This window comes from Botrytis sinoallii, assembly GCF_014898435.1.
Source record: "Botrytis sinoallii strain Bc 23 chromosome Unknown BSIN_006, whole genome shotgun sequence".
NCBI lineage: Eukaryota > Fungi > Ascomycota > Leotiomycetes > Helotiales > Sclerotiniaceae > Botrytis > Botrytis sinoallii.
In genome coordinates this window covers 279,036-299,370 of record NW_024066033.1, presented here as the reverse complement: position 1 = coordinate 299,370, position 20,335 = coordinate 279,036, and the positions used below count along the sequence as shown (strand labels likewise).

General features: G+C 40.8%; 7 protein-coding genes across 7 annotated transcripts; 3 read left to right on the top strand and 4 right to left on the bottom strand.

The window, feature by feature from the left end:
- Positions 1 to 1,883: 1,883 nt before the first annotated feature.
- On the top strand, positions 1,884 to 2,585 carry EAF02_003983 (uncharacterized protein; the record flags this gene model as incomplete). Its single annotated transcript, XM_038900031.1, has 1 exon — positions 1,884 to 2,585. One exon carries the CDS (start codon positions 1,884 to 1,886, stop codon positions 2,583 to 2,585), a length of 702 nt encoding a protein of 233 aa, XP_038759738.1.
- A 718-nt stretch (positions 2,586 to 3,303) lies between these two features.
- On the top strand, positions 3,304 to 4,275 carry EAF02_003982 (uncharacterized protein; the record flags this gene model as incomplete). Its single annotated transcript, XM_038900030.1, has 2 exons — positions 3,304 to 3,421; positions 3,500 to 4,275. The coding sequence occupies 2 exons, from the start codon at positions 3,304 to 3,306 to the stop codon at positions 4,273 to 4,275; spliced, it is 894 nt and encodes a 297-aa protein (XP_038759737.1).
- Positions 4,276 to 5,617: 1,342 nt separating this feature from the next.
- Positions 5,618 to 6,603, bottom strand: EAF02_003981 (uncharacterized protein; the record flags this gene model as incomplete). Its single annotated transcript, XM_038900029.1, has 2 exons — positions 5,618 to 6,489; positions 6,546 to 6,603. 2 exons carry the CDS (start codon positions 6,601 to 6,603, stop codon positions 5,618 to 5,620), a joined length of 930 nt encoding a protein of 309 aa, XP_038759736.1.
- Positions 6,604 to 11,565: 4,962 nt separating this feature from the next.
- Positions 11,566 to 12,734, bottom strand: EAF02_003980 (uncharacterized protein; the record flags this gene model as incomplete). Its single annotated transcript, XM_038900028.1, has 2 exons — positions 11,566 to 12,545; positions 12,593 to 12,734. The coding sequence occupies 2 exons, from the start codon at positions 12,732 to 12,734 to the stop codon at positions 11,566 to 11,568; spliced, it is 1,122 nt and encodes a 373-aa protein (XP_038759735.1).
- A 1,952-nt stretch (positions 12,735 to 14,686) lies between these two features.
- Positions 14,687 to 15,225, top strand: EAF02_003979 (uncharacterized protein; the record flags this gene model as incomplete). The annotated part of the gene is made up of 2 exons (XM_038900027.1): positions 14,687 to 14,887; positions 14,959 to 15,225. 2 exons carry the CDS (start codon positions 14,687 to 14,689, stop codon positions 15,223 to 15,225), a joined length of 468 nt encoding a protein of 155 aa, XP_038759734.1.
- Positions 15,226 to 16,140: 915 nt separating this feature from the next.
- Positions 16,141 to 17,176, bottom strand: EAF02_003978 (uncharacterized protein; the record flags this gene model as incomplete). Its single annotated transcript, XM_038900026.1, has 3 exons — positions 16,141 to 16,573; positions 16,630 to 17,068; positions 17,122 to 17,176. The coding sequence occupies 3 exons, from the start codon at positions 17,174 to 17,176 to the stop codon at positions 16,141 to 16,143; spliced, it is 927 nt and encodes a 308-aa protein (XP_038759733.1).
- A 1,371-nt stretch (positions 17,177 to 18,547) lies between these two features.
- EAF02_003977 (uncharacterized protein) lies at positions 18,548 to 20,316 on the bottom strand (the record flags this gene model as incomplete). Its single annotated transcript, XM_038900025.1, has 4 exons — positions 18,548 to 18,611; positions 18,658 to 19,157; positions 19,207 to 20,258; positions 20,313 to 20,316. The coding sequence occupies 4 exons, from the start codon at positions 20,314 to 20,316 to the stop codon at positions 18,548 to 18,550; spliced, it is 1,620 nt and encodes a 539-aa protein (XP_038759732.1).
- Positions 20,317 to 20,335: the final 19 nt, after the last annotated feature.

The window sequence follows — 20,335 nt, the reverse complement described above, 5'->3', positions numbered from 1 at the left end:
GTACTCGATGACGGGTAATTTTGATAGGGGAGTTATTCCTTGCGGAAGAGGCGGTAATGGTGATTCGTGCAAGCGTGATGTGTGTTCTCCTCGATTCTTGAGTAGATTAATTAATCAATCGATAGAGATAGGAAAATGATAGACCTTGTTTTCTTCAATATGATGGAAATACGAGTAGAGCCTCGTAGATGATGATAATGATACCGAGAGCCTCTTCCACCTTTCTAAACTCTAACACCTAGGTCTTTTCCTCTTTTTTTTTTTATCTGATGTTAATTTCGCAATTTGATTGATTGATATGCAGCAAAAGTTACAAGCAAAAAATTGAATCCCTGGAAAAGCTTGGAAATCATCTGCAGCAATGCATCAAATATCACATTATGCCGACTAAAAGTTTACAAGGGATCCGTCCTTTTTCCACTTTGTATGTGTAGATCCGTCTTATCTGATCTTTGAGATTATGAGATTATGAGATTGTGCAAGTTTCGGGTGCAACGTGTGAGAAAGTGGAATGATATTTCTAATAAAGGAATACCTACGTATTGAATAATGAACATTCAAGATTCAAGATTCATAGCTGATGTCTCATTGATGGTGGGTACAAGCTAGCAAAGAGCTTCGGAAGAGGGTCAAGAGAGGTATAAAGGACTCGTAAGTATAGTAGTGTAGCATCGAGATTCCTTACTGATTGTAGTCAAGGCATAGTTTGATATATCCGCGTTAATATAAGAAGAAGAAGTCTAACTTGTCTAACTTGTCTAACTTGTCTAACTTGTCTGCTTCGTCTGCCTCGTCTGCCTCGTCTACCTACTATGGATGAGACCTACCGAGTGGGCATACTAGGTAGGTATGTTGACTAGGTATTGATGTCGGAGGTATTGACTCTTGTCATGAGTTTTTCGGATGGTGTGGGTGTGTGTTGCTTTCTCATTAAACCGGTAATTTCAGACGGTATCTGAGAAAGTGATGGAATGATGGATTGATGAAGCGATGAAGCGATGAAGTGAGCTTGCTTGTAATTAACGATATCTCCTTACAGTATTGAATACTTTTATATACAATATCAACATCCATCATATGACCTGCCTTGATCAGCTTACATCGATGAAGAATTATGAAATATTATCGACTTCTTTCCCCTCAGCCAGCACAGGCACCGTGTTCAATTGATGAATGGATGGATGGTGGACGGTGGATGATGGATGCATTGATTGCTATTTGGTAGCCAAATTAATTCCTCTGGCGGGGTAAAATTCGGCTGATCTGACAAGAAAAGAGTGATTTTCTCATTTCTGTCTTTTCTCTTTCTTTCTCTCTTCACTCCCTCCACTCCACTCTGCTTACTTACCAGCGACCAGACACTCACTCCAAACATACGTCACAACACATTCACCCAATGCATTCTATCACGTGACCAGAAAACTTAGAGCCTCGATTGATGAATCCCTTCAGCTGTCACTGTGTCCCCCAAAGCGTTGTCTTGCATCTTGATTGTAATTTCCCAAGTCTAACGGCCTCCCTCACATAATCGACACCAATCAAATTAGAGGAACCACAACATGCTCTTCACGTCAAACTTGGATTCACCTCTTCAAAAGTTCTCTTGTGGTTACACTTAAGTTTGAGACTCACAGGCTTCTTCCTTGTTGAAAAGCTTGTTTGGATCAATGATAAAAAAAGATTGGGTGCTTCTCGACCTTATCATCATTTTGGCACTGACGAAATACTGCCTCACCAAGTGTTTGTTGGCCTGATTACCGACCGACCTACCTACCCTACCTACCTACCTTCTCTGCCTTTCCACCATAATTCAATAAAAGTTATCGCCATCACCCACCAACAATAATCCTATCTTATATGGTCAATCATTCAATCCTTCAATAATGGCACACTTTTCGGGTGTAGGTGCCTTCTTCATCATAGTTCTGATCGTCGCTGTCATCGGAGGGGTCGCTTGGATTGTTTACACACATTTGCGCGCACGACGATTAGGCTTACCACAACCATCCTTATCATCTTACAACCCATTCAAAGGCGGATCTGATCGATATGGCGGATCGGGTTCGGGACAAGGTGGAGTGGTCGGATGGGTGAAGGATAAAGTTAATGGATTAAAGAATCGCAACAATCGATCAGCCGGAGGAGCGTATGAGGAACCTTTAAGCAGCAACGTACGCGGTCGTGCAGCAAATCGTGGTTTCGGTCCACTGGATCCTGATGATGCTTGGGATGCCCGAGTCGGAACAGAAGCTGATGCATATGGACCTGGAGGATATTTCGAGGAACAAGAGCTCGGTTTACATGGTGGCCATTCGGGAGCTGCGGGAGCGTCGGGTACGGGACCTGGATTCTCAAGTCCTCCACGTGGCAGAAGCTTAAGTCGCGAAGCGGAGCCATATGTTGGAGGATCAAAAGCTGGGCTCGATAGACGTTATGATGAGGAGATGGGAATACAATCAGCGAACAATCCTTTCGACGATCCATCCGAATTGAGGGGTGTTAGTCCAAGACCAATGGATACAAAAAATAAGGCGCATGATGATAATCATTCGGAGAGAAGGTCAATGTTTAGAGAGAACATGTAAAATGGTAACGCATGGAGGTTATGATTTCTGAATGGCGATACGGTACAATGGGTGAATGGTTTTTGCGATACTCCAGGGCAGGCTGTACTTATACGGAGCGAAGAAACTTTACGAATGCACTTCCTATTTTAAAATCTGCCCACAATTTCTTCTACACTATTGAGCAATGAAGATCTGAGACCAGAGAACCGGAAAACATTCTTGGGTGCTTCGACTTTACTGAAGCTGTGTATAATCCTGGCATCTTTAGATTAGGTATTGTTAGGTCCGTTCTAGATGAATGAAAGGCCTCATGGACTAATATACATATACCTGTTTTGAACCTTCGTTGGAGACACTTTTTCTGCCCCCTATTCCAAACGGGCTCCAGTGCTATATCATCACATCCAAGTTAGTGGAAGCCACTAACATCTTCAGTCAAACCTGTCACTTGTCTTTCTCTTGTTTTCTTTGTATCGCACGGGTTATCGTTAAAGGGAATATGGATGGAATCTTCCCTGACTTGATCCCACCAGTTCCTGCTCCAAGAGCTTCCCACGTGCTGATAAGATAGCTTCCGAACAACCCCTCTAACCCCACTTTGGAGCTCATTTGTCCAACTCTAAACCCCTTACATTACATCCAAGTAGGGTCTCCTTTTGAATATTATTTACTTTAACATACTCTTTTTAACTTCTAACCAAACATCAATTCTACATTCTTTTAGCAGATCTCCAAGATGACCGCAGTCAACCTCCAAGAAATCCACGATCTCTTGATCGACATTGCTCATGAAGCAGGTCGTATGATTATGTCGGCAACCCCTTCATACTTGAGCTCTGGGACCAAGATGAACAGTAAGTGAATAACAATCATAACCTTTCGTCACTTATCAATTGCTTCTACATCGTCGTCCCTAACTTCTCCCTTTACAGCCGCCGACCTGGTAACCGAAACCGACAAAGCAGTCGAAGCAATGGTCTCCACCCGCCTTACCGCCGCTTACCCAACCTATTCCTTCATTGGCGAGGAGACATTCGTCAAAGGAGAAACTAAACTCACTTCCGCCCCAACCTTCATCTGCGATCCCATTGATGGCACAACAAACTTCGTCCATGCATACCCCGCATTCTGTATCTCTCTTGGCTTCGTTGTCGACAAAGTTCCCAGTGTAGGAGTTGTATATAATCCCTTCACTGGTGACCTCTTCACAGGAATCAAGGGTCACGGCTCATTCGTAACTCGTAAAGATGGGGAAAAATTCAGCCTGCCGCTCAAAAAAGAGCCAGAACCGTTAAAAGATTTGAGTACCTGTCTCGTAACCGCAGAATGGGGCTCAGATCGCTCAGGGCATAATTTCGATCTCAAATGCGATGTCTTCAGAAAATTATCTGCGGCCAAAGAAGATGGAGGCGCGATGGTACATTCACTAAGGGGGTTAGGGAGCGCAGCTTTAAATTTGGTACATGTGGCTAGTGGACAACAAGATGTTTTTTGGGAGGGAGGTTGTTGGGCTTGGGATGTTGCAGCTGGGTGGTGTATTTTGGTTGAAGCGGGAGGCATTATGGTTGGTGGTAATCCTGGGGAGTGGAATTGTGAGGTTGATGGGAGGAAATATATGGCGATCAGAGGGGCGCCTAGTGGGCAGAAGGATATTGTGGAGGAGATGTGGAGGGTAATTGGGGATAGAAAAATGAATTATGAGAGTTAGAGGGGGGAATTGAGAAATGATATGATACCTGGACGCATACCTGGATGAGAATTCACATCCAAAATCTTATGATTAGACGAAATTAAAAGTATCCTTTTTTCAACATCTTTTAATGTGAGATGCCTCATACATAACGTTTCACTGCTAGTGCAGGTTGACATGTAACAGCTTTTCATTGTCCTGCATATCTTCCATTTCATCAATTTCTATCATTTTACTTTGAATAGGTGGTAGTATATACTCTCCAAGATATCCACTACATCAATCTCCGTACCCCTTCGCCTAATCTCTAAACAGATCCTCAAGTCTAGACAGTTTCATCTTGGAGATAACATAACTCACCGGGATCGAGAAGATTTGAGAAGACTTTCTCTACGTGTTGGTGTTCCTTGTTGTTTCTCATCAACCTTTATATAACCGAAAAAAGCGGCGGAAATTGAGTATTCTTTTAAAGATTTTTTCTAATAAATTATAAATTCATTTCAAATTAACTGTTAAAATTTGAAATTTGAAATTTGAAAAAAGCAAATGAAAATGAAAATTTGGGTCTTTTTTGTATTGATATTAAGTGTTTTTATTATTTAATATTTAATATTATATCGAGAAGAGATCTTAGTTGTTAAAATTTTTTTGAATGATGGTTAATTTCCATTGCTTTTTTTGGTTATGTAGAGTCAGTCAATCCCTTTTCATTATAAGAAGAAGGATTTTTCAAGTAATCACTGCAAGGTAGGTATTCATGAACATGTTATCTGTGATTCTGTGGGGGGAAAAAATCTGATATCTCGAGAAAGTGAGTTTTTATTTTGCTATGTACCTAGTAGGTATGTAGGTATGCTACATGTATCTAAAAACTAGGTAGGTAAGTAGTTGTGATAAGGACAGGATAGTCTGGATACTAGGTAGGTAGGTAGGTGTATAATTCCAAGCTATGCTATGCTATGGTAGAGAGAGAAAGAAAGAAAGAAAGAAAGGAATATTCTTTTCTGTGATGAGTTGAAATAACGGAGCGGAAATGAACGGAAATGGAAATAACTGAAAAAATGATCGTAGAATTTGCGGGAAATAGAAAATGAAAATGAAAAATTGGGTTGGATTGGGTTGGATTGGATTGGATTGGGTTGAATTGGGTTGAGAAATTTTTCCTCCATCTCTTCAGGTATAGGTAGGCAGGGAGAGGTGCATACGCGAAGATGTTTCTTTTCTTTCTTTTCTTTTTTTTCTCTCTCTTTCTCTCCCCTATCTCCCCTATCTCTCCCCTATCTCCTGTATCCTGTCTCGCCTGTCTCTCTATGAGGTCTTGTCAAGGCGGCAGGTATGCGTGATGTGGGGTGTGGAATTTTTACCAGGAGGAATATCCGTTGGTGCCTTTGTTCCAGTTGTAGTTGTTGTTGTTGTGCTTGTCGTTGTCGTGCTTGTCGTTGTCGTGTTTGTCGTTGTCATGCTTTCCACCGTCGTATTTTTCCCCATCATGCTTATCATCGTCGTGCTTATCATCGTCATGCTTGTCGTCGTCATGCTTTCCTCCATCATACTTGTCATCGTCGTGCTTGTCGTTGTCATGCTTGTCGTTGTCCTGCTTATCATCGTCATGCTTGTCGTTGTCGTCTTTGTCGTCATGCTTGTCGCTGTCGTGTTTGTCGTCGTCATGCTTGTCGTTATCACGTTTTCCACTGCCATGCTTGTAATCGTCATGTTCATCATCGTCATGTTTTCCGCCACCATGCTTGCCGTTATCATGTTTGTTGCCCTTGCCATGTCTGTCATGATCGTCATGCTTGTCATCTCTGCCGCCTCTTCTGTGAATAGAGCCTTCTCCATATCCTCCACCATATCCATGATTGTCATTCTTGTTATCTCCGTATGAGTTGGAAACTCCACCATAACCATGAGAATTGCCGTAATCGTCGTTCTTGCCGCCATTGTTATAGTCTCCGCCATAACCTTTGTTGTCTCCACCATAGCCCTTATTCCATCCATAATTGTCGTGCTTGTCATCTCTGTATGAGTGAGATACTCCGCCATAACCTTTGTTGCCTCCATTGTTACCATGATTGCCGTTATTGCCACGGTCATTGTCATGGCCATGATTTCCATCGTTGCCGTAATTACCGCTGTTACCATGATCGCCATAGTTATCGTAATTACCGTAATTATCGTTCTTGCCACCCTTGTTTCCGCCATTGTGCGAGACGGAGTGGTCATCCCCAGGTACTAGGTTTGTCAGTAAGATGCAAATTTGGAGGAGAGGATGGATAGATGGAACAAACCAGGAATGGCGGAGGCACTGAGGCCGAGGGATAGGATGATGATATTAATGAGCTGCATCTCGACGATGATGTTTGTAAATGCGTTGAAGGCAGAGAAGTGTTTGTCTGATGGTGCCGGAGTCAAGTGAATTTTTTGTTCAAGCTTGAAGATTGCAGTGTGATGATTGAAGCTGTTGATTGAAGCTGTTGATTGAAGCTGTTGATTGAAGCTGTTGATTGAAGCTGTTGATTGAAGCTGATGAGAAGAAAAAAGATGAAGATTAGCTCGATATAAGTACTGATCTATCTATCAATAGACAAAGCCTCTCCAGCCAGCTTACGGACGGACGACCGATTTAGAACTCAGCTGCTACTTCTCCCAGAGTAACATGTCCGATCCACATCATCTTCTTCGAACTCTGCCTTTGACTTCCTCAGCTAACAAACGTAAGTTGTTGATCAAACTTCAGCCGGGCTTGAGGACTTTCAAGGCGAATCTCCTTTGCATTGCCGGGCATGGATTTGCCAAGTTATGTTATTGAGTTTGATTTTGATGTAAATTGTTACTGAACCTTCCCGCCGGCAATGATCATCTCCAAAGCTGTCCTGTCCGTCCATCTTTAGACAATACATGTTACATGAGTTCCATGCTTCACACTCCGCGATACAATCTCCGTGTCTCTCCACACATGATACTGTGAGACTCATTCGTTCGTACGGAGCTCCTACGCTTTTACGTAATGACCCTCGTGAATCTTCATCTTCATCTTGATCTCCTGCGGGCAGAATAAAAATAAATTATAAATTGCAATTTCTTCATTACTAGTTCGTACTACGTACATCCATACATGCGATGTCTCTCGGACATACAATCACTCATACACTCACTCATGCATTGACATCGATATTGATATCGATATCGACATCGCCAGCCTCGGAATAAATAAACTATAGCTTGTGCGATCCGAAAGAGGCGTGCTTCTAAGCCGTTGACGCCTTACTTCGCGGTATTACGTGATGGGTGGTGAGATGTAGATGGTTAGATGGCGTGTATTTTGAATGGATAGTCAATTATCCCGTGCCGCTACCGCTGTCGTTGTCGTTGCCGCGGTTAGTGTGTGAATGTATGTATGTGTCTCATATGTGGAATGTAATTGTGGAGGCTTTGCTAAGTTGGTGTGTAATGCGATGGGATAGGGTGGCATGGGATGGGTTGGGATGGGATGGATGAATGGATGGAATGCATTTGTCATGGTTTGCTAAGATTGGATGTGTGGAGTGGAGGAGATTGGTGGTTTGAATGGCTTGTGTGTTGTGTAACTGATTTATTGATAGATGGATGTGGATATGGATTTGATTGATCGGCTTATGTATATAAGCATGTGGATGTGGATGTGGATGCAGGGGAATGGAATTGAACTTGAGATCGATCCGCGTCTTGGCGCTTGGGTTTCTGTTTTCTGGGGAAATGTATGGCTGGTTTGAATGGTAGATTGATTGATATGTAGATTGATAGATTGGCATGGATGGTAAGAAATATATCGTGAGTGAGTGAGTTAGTGAAAAACGAGAAGGTTTTCGTCATCGCCTCGTGTTTCGGATGTATGGAAGATACAGGATGGTCATTTTCATTTTTATCTTCATTACGCAATTGTTGTTAAAAAAAAAATACTTATATACCTAGGTATGTATATGTAATTCCCGAGCCAAGAATTCGGCATGCTAAAATACGAAATTATGAATACATACGGTACTGTGTGATTCGCAGAGGTAAGAGGAGGATCAGGCGGGGAACAGGTTATGGTATGGTATGGTATGCCATGGATGTACCGGGATCCTTGTTTATTTACTCGGTAGTTGTGTGACGGGACGGGGTGGTAAGAAGCGGTATATGGTAGCCGAATTCTGGGGTAGGGAGATATACGGGTAGGGGGCTTAGGGAGGAAAGTTGGGTGGGTGGGTTTACGGGTTGGATTTTTGGTGGGAAATGTTGGATTTGTGGGTTAGTACTGGGATTTTATTTGAAGGGAGGTAGGTAGGTATCTTTGGGTGTTTGTTTGGGGAAGGGAAGAGAATAGAAGATGATTTCGGTGGTAAGGTTGTGTGTTACTTATTAGGTACTTGAAGATGGGGTTTGGAGCTTGTAGAGCTTGAAATGGAGCTTGGATGGAGATGAGTTTTGAGTGCCTTGCTAATTACACGATTTCAGATTCCAGTGGAATAGTCTTCACTTGGGCTTCGAATCAAATGTCTGTGATGGAATAGAAATCACAATTCTATCTTTCAATTCTTTTTTCTTAACTTCAAGGTTGAATATCGTGTGGTGTATGGTATACCAAATCTTGTTACCTAGATTGGGGAGATATGTAGACTTTAACTACTATAATACGAGATTCTTCTTTCCGGAAATCTTGAAGTATCTGGAGAGGAGAGGATATTGATGAAAAGGAGAACATTCGTGTCAAACTGCCCAGGTTGTGAATAGATAGGTACAAACTACTAAAAATCGATCTTAGCGGAAGTAGATGAGCGAACAGTTTATGATTGGAGTTTACGCATCTACGAGATCTCAAGAGAATGATATAGAGGGAGAGCAGGAGGAGTTATTGAGAACCTTTGAATGTGCTGTTGAGATGTTAATTGCTTATGAGGGACGAAGTAGATGGGTGATTTTAACAGAGGCTATGTATGTATTCATGTACTCTGCTTTTGGTATTTTCTTTACAAAGAGATTATAATATATATTTACTTTTTTGAATTCTCGAATGATGGATGGGTTAAGTGTCACGGAGAAACTGGATAGGATATCTGATTGAGAGTGAGATTACTTTCTGGAATAGGATGACAGTCTGATAGTAAACATTTGAGTAGGGTTTGGCAGTATATCGAACTACATAATTTCTGAAGACAAAACACAAGTACCAAGGTTGGCTTTTGATTTGAGCGCAAACCATACTTTTTAATATGTAGGATTGTGTACAATTATATCTTCTCGATGTTGTAATAGTACTGTAGTATGTCTATAAGGTGAAAGATGCTAGTGCGTCATACAATGGTGTATACTGAGATGAGAACTTTACTGCTTATTATTCTATTCATGGAGTAAAGGAATTGGATGGAATTGACGGGCTCGAAATGGTTTGAGGAAGAAGTAGTTACTAAGCGATCAGAAGAAATATGTATGATCGGTAATAGCTGCCCAGGTGATAGCTGATGAGGGTAGTGAATGCTCGTTAGTTAGCCAACTAGCTTTACTAATGTTTGTCTGATTTATCTTGGAATTGAAGGATACTGTGGTGCATGCTAATTTGGGTATTACAACTCCAAGGGCAACGATGAATAGGACTTCTAGGATTGCTAGGTACTCAAGTAATTAAGAAGCCACCACAACTTCGACATCTGACGCTTTAGCAGCTGGGTCTGAGTTTTTGGATAGCTAGATATGAAGCTAACACTGGGGAGACAAAATGGAATAATCTTGCTGATGTAAGGATGAGATGCGATGCGATCCAAAGACCAAAATATCCACCACAGCCAGAGAAACCATCGTTTCTATCCAATTACTACAAATTTCTAACTACCAAAAAAAAATCTATTTATCGGTACTGCTATCCCATGCCCAGACAAAAATAGCTGTGCAGTTTCTTACTTCACTTTAGTATTGGTGTGTCTGTTATTTCGAGACAAGGTGTGTGTGTAACCCACCAAGTAAGCAGAGGAGAAGATGGGGGAGAAACATTTTGAAACTGCATTAGCTTGGTGGGTATGCTAGAAGAGTGAGATATTTATAATAGGTAGTGAGAGAAAATGGTGTTCTGTAAGTGAAAATAGAATTGGGTTTGTTTCGCAGTGTAATTGATGATTTGTGTGGGATTTATTTCAAAGTGGTATGAGGAGAGTCTGGATGTTTATTTTGAAAAAAAAAGGGGGGAGGGGTGACTGACTGTGTAGAGAAATTAATACTTTCTGGTTGGATTTAGATGATATGTGTAATAATAATGAATTATATACCATGATTCCTGATTATTTAAATAGAAGGCCTTCTTCTTCAATAATTCCATCTACTCTGCAGTTTCAGGGTAAGACACACCAGGTAGACAATCAAGAATCTATCCCGCAGTTCTAGGATGGGATGGGAATTTCCCGAGGAATTTCCCGATTTTTGTTGCAGATCTCCATGTCTCTACTTATTGATATAGCATTATGTAAATGTGTGACACGAATTCGGTAGTTGCACAGAATGATAGTGCTGGAATATAGATGGAAGCTTGGCGAGGGGGGAAGGCGGGCTGTAGGGACACTTTGTTCGATTGGTTGTTCGTTCTTAAGATGTGATGATGTTCCACAAGAATTGAACATAGTATACTTAGGTGCTTGAACTATAGATAAAATCTTCTACTGATGTGAGTCTCGGTAAATTTTGGATCTTGTATCGTTGGTCCCTGAGAAAAATTTGGTGTTTCGAGAAGGAGTTATTGGGAGATTGGGAGATGATAGAGATTTTCTTGACTTTGACCCACTATATTCCTTGACTCTTGCTTTTGTTGCGAGATGGGATATTATTCTCTACCAGAGGGATATTAGTGTTGTACGATTTACCCATACCTTTATACCGTACGCCTTAGTCGGCAGGATTTGAAGGGTTCTCAGGTGAATGCCCAGGTAAAGATAACGTGGAATATTACGCGAGAAATGAATTGTTAATCTTGGTAGTTGAACTCAAGTAGAAACCAAGTCCTCTATTTTTGACGTAATCTTTAATGGGTTTCAATTATTCGTATGCTATGTACTTCCGTCTAAAAAACCTAGACTTCCATACGATCTATTCAACTCTTTTCCTGTGATTCCTCTTCAACACGCTATTAAATTGTATGTAACTTCGATATCCTTCTCGAACTATACAGTTTTTATAGAGGCCTTTCCTTTGACCTGGAGGCGATTGCGCTGATTTGAGATACATATAAAGATCTCTTCATCCCGTAATTCAATTGAATACCATTGCCTCTGCATGAAAACCATCAATTATGAAAGCACATAGAACTTAGTGACGATGTTTCCACGGATCTTCTTTCAACGGAACCTTCTTCCAAGTGAATTCCGGAATGAATCTTTCTTGATTCCAATCACGAGTGTGTTTCAGACACATGACCAGCTCTGGCGCGTTCCAACTTGTGTAGCTCCCTCTTTGAATACGACGAATAGTGTTTTTAGCGTTTCCTTGTAGAGTACATGACGCTATCCACAAATCTTGATCATACAAACTTGTACGTCCGTTTATTCTCGAGAGAACTATTTCCTTCTTTTTAACGTCACATTCCTTCTCTAAAACTAAGATGAGCGTTTCTAACCCTCGAAATGTAGGTAACCCCTGAAATGCAGGTAGATGACAAGTCAACTCTGTCATTAACTCCCACCCCCACTGGATGGATAGAGCCAGTGTTTTGATTCTTTCTAATTGGTCTTGATTCATTGCTTGTTTAAGCGCCAATATCATGTTTGGTATTTTAGCTTTACGACCGGATAAGTAACGCTCAATACTACTTTCTGTTCTTGGCGTGTTGAGAAAAAGAACTTCATGTGTAAAATTGATAACGGCATCCCTACTCCATGCTTCAATCCTCAAGCTACGATTATTTTCCAACATCAAAGTTTCGTATCCCATGACAGATAGGAGTTCCTTTCTACTTTCTCGATTCACATGAAAGACAGCATGCGCAGGGTGCTTCGTAGGAAAAATTGAATCTTCAGACATGTTCAGCTCTATGACACGCCCATGTTCTGGAGCACATAGATGCCAAATCTTTTGCCGCAACTCGGGCGACAGTTTTGGGAATGAAGTGAAAGTTTTGGGACACAGTGGAAATGATGATGAAGGATGAACGGTAAGAGATGTGGATGGATAGGACCTCGACGACGGAGTCTGAGCACCTTCGTTTGGTTCGGTGTCGAACTGGTCATTGAGAATCAATGGACAGTTAGAGAAATCGTCGGCGTAACCTCTTTGCTTTCGGTGCGAGTGTACTGGGATTCTATTAGCCGCTTTCGTCAATATCTCACTTATAACATACCCATTCTTACAGATATTTCAAGCTCTTCCGCCAGCAAATCAGAATCGGCATTATCGATTTGAAGACATGTGTAGATATCCTTAAATGCGGAGTGTACGCTCTCTTGATACAGCAGATGCTGGGGGTCTCTGGCACAATCCATTCTTGTTAAGATATGAAGATGCTGTGTTTCAAGATTGAAGGATACAAAAGGGATCTGCTATCATAATTATGATTCCCATCTCTTTTTGAATTTTGGAGAAGTCGCAATCTAAATTCACTACTAGTATTTTAATCCTTCCCTATTCGGAACTTGCAAGTCTTCCAGTCTTCCATGTCTTACCTGTCATTCCTATTCAAGATCTGAACGGTCTTTAAACATCAGAGGCCTTGCAGATTCGATTGATGAATATAGATTCAATCCCGAGCTTGATGAACTTAGAAACACGACATAACATAATAAAAGGGAGGAGAACAAGAGAAGTCAGAGGCCAAATATTGATGAGCATCTGAGTAGAATTTCCAAATCTCAACTCGAGTATAGAAATTTGAACTATCAAATATGTAGCAAATAATTAGTAAAATTCATCTTGAATAATTACTCAGGATGGTCAGTCAAGCTTTTGACTGGCAATGCTAAGTCAAATCCAAGTATGGATGCGGGGTTGTTTGTGATAGCAATTTACTGAGGCCGATTTGAATCATTTGGCATAACCCCCAAAAATAGATTTCTGCCTAATGAAAAAAGAAATTTTAGAATCTGTATAGTTGTGTTTATAGAAATCTTATAAAAAAAGATTGAATTCAATCTTATTGAAGATTTTTTGTAAAATAAATCATATCGTTAAAATAGCCCTTAGAGTTAGCTTTATTATCTGTTTTTAAAATTCATTTCGAAATTTTCTATAGGAAGTGTACTAATATTTAAAATCTTTTTTCAAATAATTTTCCTTATAATGTATAGACCATTTTAGAATAAGCGAGATAAGCGAGAAAGCTTAGTAAGAATTCCTTATCGAAAGCTCAAAGCTTATCGCACTTAAATTGTATGACTAACATAGTTTTAGTTAGTTTCTATAATATTAATAAAAGTATTCAATTCAGTACACAACTTTAAAGAAACTAACAAAATAAAAGAAAAAGAAATTCAACTATTGATTAGAACTCAAGGAATCAATTGATATAATTCTTTTTAAATTATTTCAAAAATTGAATTTATATTCAATATAATATATTTTAATCAATAAATCCGTTGCTTACGGATACCTCAAATATTAGGGTGATGACTAATCAAACTTTGAATGATATCATCAATATTAAAAAAACATTCAATTCAATACACAATCTCAAAAAGATTGATAAAAGAAAAAAAAGAGAAAACCCTATTAATTAAACTCAAGGAATCGATTGATGTATTTCTTTCTGAATTATCTCAAAAATTGAATTTTTTATTTAATATAATAATATTTGAAAAATAAAAGATTCAATATTGAAATTTGATTATTATTTGAATTCATTAGAATACTTTGAAATTGAATATAAATTTCAATTTTTAAGATAATTTGAAAAGAAATATATTAATTGATTCCTTGAATTCTAATTAATAGGGTTTTCTCTTTTTCTTTTCTTTTATCAATCTCTTTAAGGTTGTGTACTGAATTGAATACTTCAATATAAAAGCACACCACTAAATTCTAAATACGTCCTTAGCTCAGGCAAAAATCTATTTTTGGGGTTTATGCCAAATGATTCAAATCGGCCTCAGTAAAATTGGATCATACAGTAAAATATTTCGTAAGATAACAAATCGATCATCGCATTGCAGTGTCAATCATTCTGAAGAAGTAGACCATTTTTGCTTTGAAGATATAAAAAATACTGACGACGACGACGACGTTAGTACCGAGTCAGTATGAGAGCGGGTTAAGAGATTGTCTGATCCCGTGTCAAAAATGACATCATGGCTTTAAACTGGGCATGTTCGTATTCATGTATTCTCATCGCACCTCAACTTACAACGAACTCAACTCTTCTTCTTCTCTTTATAATCTCAATTGTGTGCAAATACTTAAAGCCTCAATTCCATCATAAATAGAAAAACAAACACCAATCGCCATGGGTTTATTCGCCGCAATACTCGGTCTCATTGGCACTGGTCAAATTGCCTTTACAGGATACAATCTCTACCTTTCCTCAATTGCAATCCCAAAGCTCCTCTCATACGAAGACAAAGCTGTAAAGGCTGCAAAATATTCAAACATCGCCGAGGAGCAATTATTCAAGACGCGTACCACACAAGCTGCTAGCGTTGGAGCTGTAAGTCTTCATCTCTCCTCCTCTTGCACCCATGTGCCCCTCATTTGACAACAACTAACCTTTCCTGTTAGCTCCTCCTAAGCTTTTTAACCGCCACTCCCTTTCTTCTCTCTCGCTACAGCAGTAGTACGATCTTTGCCCTCTCGGCAGTCAATCTCGCAGTTTTACTTGTAACAAGGGAATACGTAGGAGATTTCTGGAAGGGCAAAGCAAAAATGCCAATTCCAGGTACCGGAGATTTCAACGATGCAATTGGGTTGACGAATGAAATTAGAGCGAACCAAGTGTTTTTGGCAATAAGTTGGGTGGCTTATGGAGTTTTGGGTTTGTTGGCATAAACCGGACAATGGGGAAACTGGATGGGATAGGATGGGGTAGGGTAGGATAGGGTCAAAAGGAGTTTGGATGGTTGCATATATACGGATGGTGGGTGGCATATTCTGGGAGGTTCGATCATCATTTCTTTTGGATGCAATTGGAACCTGGAAATGGAAGTATAAAATTTTACTGATTTGGTTTCTCCGAGAATTTCAAGATTTCAGCGCACCCAGTCTTTACAGTGATGTGGAAGTGTCTGATACTTTTCTGTTTCTCTAAATGATTGGTTTCTCTTCATTTGCGCGACACTCTTTGGTAAAAATCAAGAGAACGAGCAAGGTCTCGTCCTGATGAGATTATCAATATTTCGTTGATTCCGCTGCCAAATCTGGTGGATGTAGTCTTTGGAGGTCTAGACCTATTCTGCAAGGGTATATCCGTGAATGAGATTCTAGTAGAAAGCATTAACTATGTCCTACACACTTTTATATCTCAATGTTGAACTCACGTCTTTTGTGTGGAGAGCCGGGAAGTTGAGTAATACAAGCTACTCAGTCCTATATATACTTCCCTTCGATGACCTTTGCTATGTCAATTTGGTCATGCACGAAAGCGCTAGTCTCTGAAAGTTTCTATAGGCAACGGAAGATGAGTTGTTTTTACACTGCGCTAGAGAAAGAAATCTTTGGTGTGTTGCAGGGTAGAAAGATAGCGCTCAAGGTCTCTAATATGTTGCAACAATCTCACCTGACCCGGACTTTTTTATTAAGAAGAGTCAGGAATATACGTATTCACTTGCTATTAGTTTGAAGCTGCACCATCTACTCCATCAAAATACGCTACGACCACTTGCTTTCCTTATAATACCTCCACATCACGTACACAAATCTCCTACAAGATCCAACTCCGCCCCCACCTCTTTACAGCTCTCCTATCTACTCAAAAAAAGATGCTGTAAGCTTCACAATACTCTCATTTCCAGTCGACCAGCTCAACTCCTTTACTTTCTCCAACCCCCCCAACTCCGCTTCATGTTTGCCCTTGATAGCACTCCAACTATCGGGACCCACCGGTAATCTCAATCCCATTTCTCCCTTTCTCTCCAATTTCGTGGCTTCGAGGAGGATCTGTGCAACTCTGTCCGGGTCCGCCATGTAATCTTCCAAACTAGGATTCTCTAAACATGCCTCCAGCTGACGTGTACCGAAAGAAGGATCCGTGTAAGCTGGATGTGTGGGAGTCTTGACAAGGGACGAGGTGCAATAGTTAGTTTTGACTCCACCCGGTTCGACAATCAGGAAACGTAAGTTCCAGGATTTGGGAATTTCGTGGTAAAGAGACTCGGTGAGACCTTCGAGCGCAAATTTACTGGTGCTGGTTAGATATCGAAGATGCATAGATCTTGTGTGGGACAAAAATCATACCTAGCATGATAATAAGCCTGACCTGCACAAGCCAGCACACCACCCATCGAACTGAGCTGCATGACCAATCCACCTTTCTCTCCATTGACCTCTCTGAAAATCCTGACAGCTTCATTCGTTAAACGGACTGCGCCCCAGAAATTTGTTTCTAGTATCTTGCGAGCGATGTCATCAGGAATAGATTCTGTATCGCCCAAAACGCCATAGCCGGCATTGTTAACGAGGATATCAATGTGTTTGAAAGTGGACAGACCGCTAGCTAGAGCTTCGGTAATGGAGGATTGCGAAGTTACATCGAGGGCGAGAGCGAGAACACGTGGGGATTTAGGGAGATAGGAGAGGGATGGAGGGTTGCGGGCTGTGGCTATGATGGAATGGGTTGTTGCGTTGAAGATTTCTTGGGCGAGAGATTTTCCAATGCCGGATGAACAGCCGGTGACTTTGGGGTTTGTTAGTTGGGGGATGTAGAGGGATGGAGAGAGAAAAATTTACTGAACCATACTGTATCAGCGGGTAGGTTGGGGTCGATCTTGATGTTGGAAGACATTGTTCTTCAAACTTTGAAGAGCTAATTTGGCTCGTCTAATGCGACACTAGTAAAGGGGATGAAATACGAATATGATGAGAATGATATTGAAATTGAAATTGAAGCTTTGTTGACTGTGAAACAAGATGTTCTTTCTTCGATGAGTATTGAGCATCTTATATACTTTTTTCTAAATACCTCACACCTCCCCATCAATCAACTGAATTATCTTCAAAACTCTCCACACTTGCATCGCAGAGTCCGCCGCACATGCGTGCGCTTTGTGAGAACAGCCAATCAATTATAGGTGGATGACACTTATGCAATGTCGGCACTGCTTTGAGTTAGCTGCCGGTAAGGCCTGTGGTATCTCCGCCTACTCTATAATGTCCGAGATCACAGAAACGTTGGTATTCCTGTTGAAAGGCTGATGGATGATCTTTGGGGATGCTACATCATCATTCAAAGTTTACTAGGGAATATCGAATGCAGCTTCCTCCTATGGAAATCAAGGAGGTTTATTTTAAAGTTTGATAATAATAAGAGGGTTAATTGGCTGTGAGAGAATATTTATTCTATGCAACTTGCTGACTGCAATATATATATCTTTATCTTGCGATTTTAGACATCGGCTTTTGTTGGTATCACCATGGGGATGATGAAGGCAATATAGTACTATGATTCACACTCTTCTAATATTGCTTGAGGTTCTAAAGCTAGGGCTACGAAACGTATATGCTAGAGCGCCAAGGCACTAGCGCAAGCGCTAGTGTGGTCACGTGATCCATATCTCGACAGTTTTTGGTTTCTACTCATCCACGTCTAGGAAATCATAATGAATATCTAGTAAAACCTCTCCATAAGGATCACTTTTATCTAAATGACCCATCAAGCTATTTTCATACAGAAAAAATACTTTGGGCGATAGATAGTGGATTAAGCTATCCAGCACGTGGAGGAAGGCACAAGGAGATAGCATACAAGCACTTCATGTATTTCTATTAGACAGTTCGTAAGATATGTACACATGTAATACATGCAAGGGTCAAAGTTTCGTATCTCATTCGGCTTACCTCTTTTGTTCTAAGGTGGATTGCTATGCGAACGCCCATCACACCATACGGAGCGTACCTCTTCGAGAAGTGGGACGTGAGGTGATTGAGTATCGCGGGTGCCGATGTTTTCCCTTCTCGAAAATAGATGGTAGAAGAGTTACTGTTCTGTGGTGAGGCTTCTGATCCCTCTTCATTATAATGATTTGATTGCACCCGCGCTATGAATACGTGCTTGCATCCGAAAGCGTGAATTGATCATGGAAATTCCTCTATAGGAATACGACAACACTCATAGACCTGAAATCTAATTCCCATCGCATTTGGGCTTAACAACCGCTCAATTATACCAAGCTGCTATAGCTATCATGACATAGATTGAGAGTAGCAATACACCTTGTAAGCTATACCTGATTAGCAAGTTCTAAACCAAAGTCCAAATGTACTCACTAATTACTCTTTCCTCCTGCAATAAGGAAATTAAATAGCAATACAGCCATGAATAGAGATGCCACCTGGAACCCATCGAACAATAAGCCCATATCATCTATCCCCCAAATCCACGCAATAATCACAACCAGAGGCGTGATTAGTAGTGAAGTCTGAAGAGATTTGCCGGCCGATGCCATGATACTCAAGTCCAATTTATCCATCCGTGCACATGTAATGGGCATAACATCATTGTTGAGAAAAGGAAGAAGTATTAGACCAACGAAACTGGGTGAGGCGTGATCTGCGGTCAGACCATCAATACTGTCGACGGCGAAAGTAGTGTTAAAGGCGAGCACAACTGTTCCGATGATGAGGGTAATTATACCGACCGCCATAGAGAGATGAGGCTCTATATTTTCGCCGGTGGAAAAAACAGCTGACGGAGGAAAAGGCTCACTTCTGGTGATCGTGCCCTTTGTGGTGACTTTGCCAGTTAATTTTGGTGCCCTTTTGATATACTTCAATCAAAGTCAGCGCATATCCAGCCTGTGATGAATCTGAAATTACCAAGCCAGCTTCTGGATTGAAGACATATGAATGTGTTTTCAGCTGAAAGAATAGATAGACACCATACACAAACAACAAAACAATCGAAGTCCCTCTTGATTGCGCAGCAATATTCTCCGGGGTCGAATTGGAAAAAACATGAGATGCTGTTGGGATGATCAAGCTAGCCACAGATAATGTTAAGAAATTAGCGACATAACTTGCCGAGCTGACATTGAAAGACTGCTCTAATCGATCAATGCCACCTGCGAAATAACTCGCGCCCATTATCAAAAGAACTCCACCAAGAATTCCCCCGACTAGTGAAGTTTTCAAAATCTCAACCTGTCGAGTCTTGAGAAGAAGAATCGAGGTCACGAGTTGTACGATGTTTCCAAAAGTCATGTAGATTAATCCTCCCACAGTATTTCCAAAACGTAACATTACTTCATCCATAGCCATTTCGACAATAGAAGCACTTGGAAAGATAGCTATGAAGTTCAGTATGAAATTGACGACCGGTGGTAAGTCAGTATAATTTGCAGCAAATCCTGCGGGCACAAATGGGAGAAGAAGCGACAACCATGATGAGCAGAAAATTGCAACTATTTGTTTGATCAAATTTTCATATGGTGATGTGCGCTTTCTCGCATATTCGTTTGCTTTGCCAATTTCACAGTTTGGTTTGTCTTCGGGGCTGGAAGAGGGGCGTGAAAAACGATACCGGTGATGCTCTCCGAGACTAGAGCTCGCAGGCCCCTCAGTACCTAAGTTACCAGTGGACAATGGACGCATAGGCTTCTCATCTAAGGTTGTTATGGCGAATAAAGACTCAATACCAGGGCGAAGCTTAGCGATTTCTGAATCCGAGAGTTTATGAGCTGGTTCCAAGCGTGAAGTTATAGCATGTGTGTCGCTTTCTGCTCTTCCAGATTCCTCATCCTTCCTTCCATGACGACTCATATCGAAGCCATTGTCGGCCCATCTTCTACCTCTTAGGAAAGGATTCCAGCTAGGAGTTTGATCGCGCTCTGTTGCAATTCTCGCGCTTCGAGCTTCGAGACGAATGTTATCTGCGCATAGACATTGTTAAATATTTATTACTTTATCATAATTTCATAACTCACTCATATTGCTTGATAGATAATAG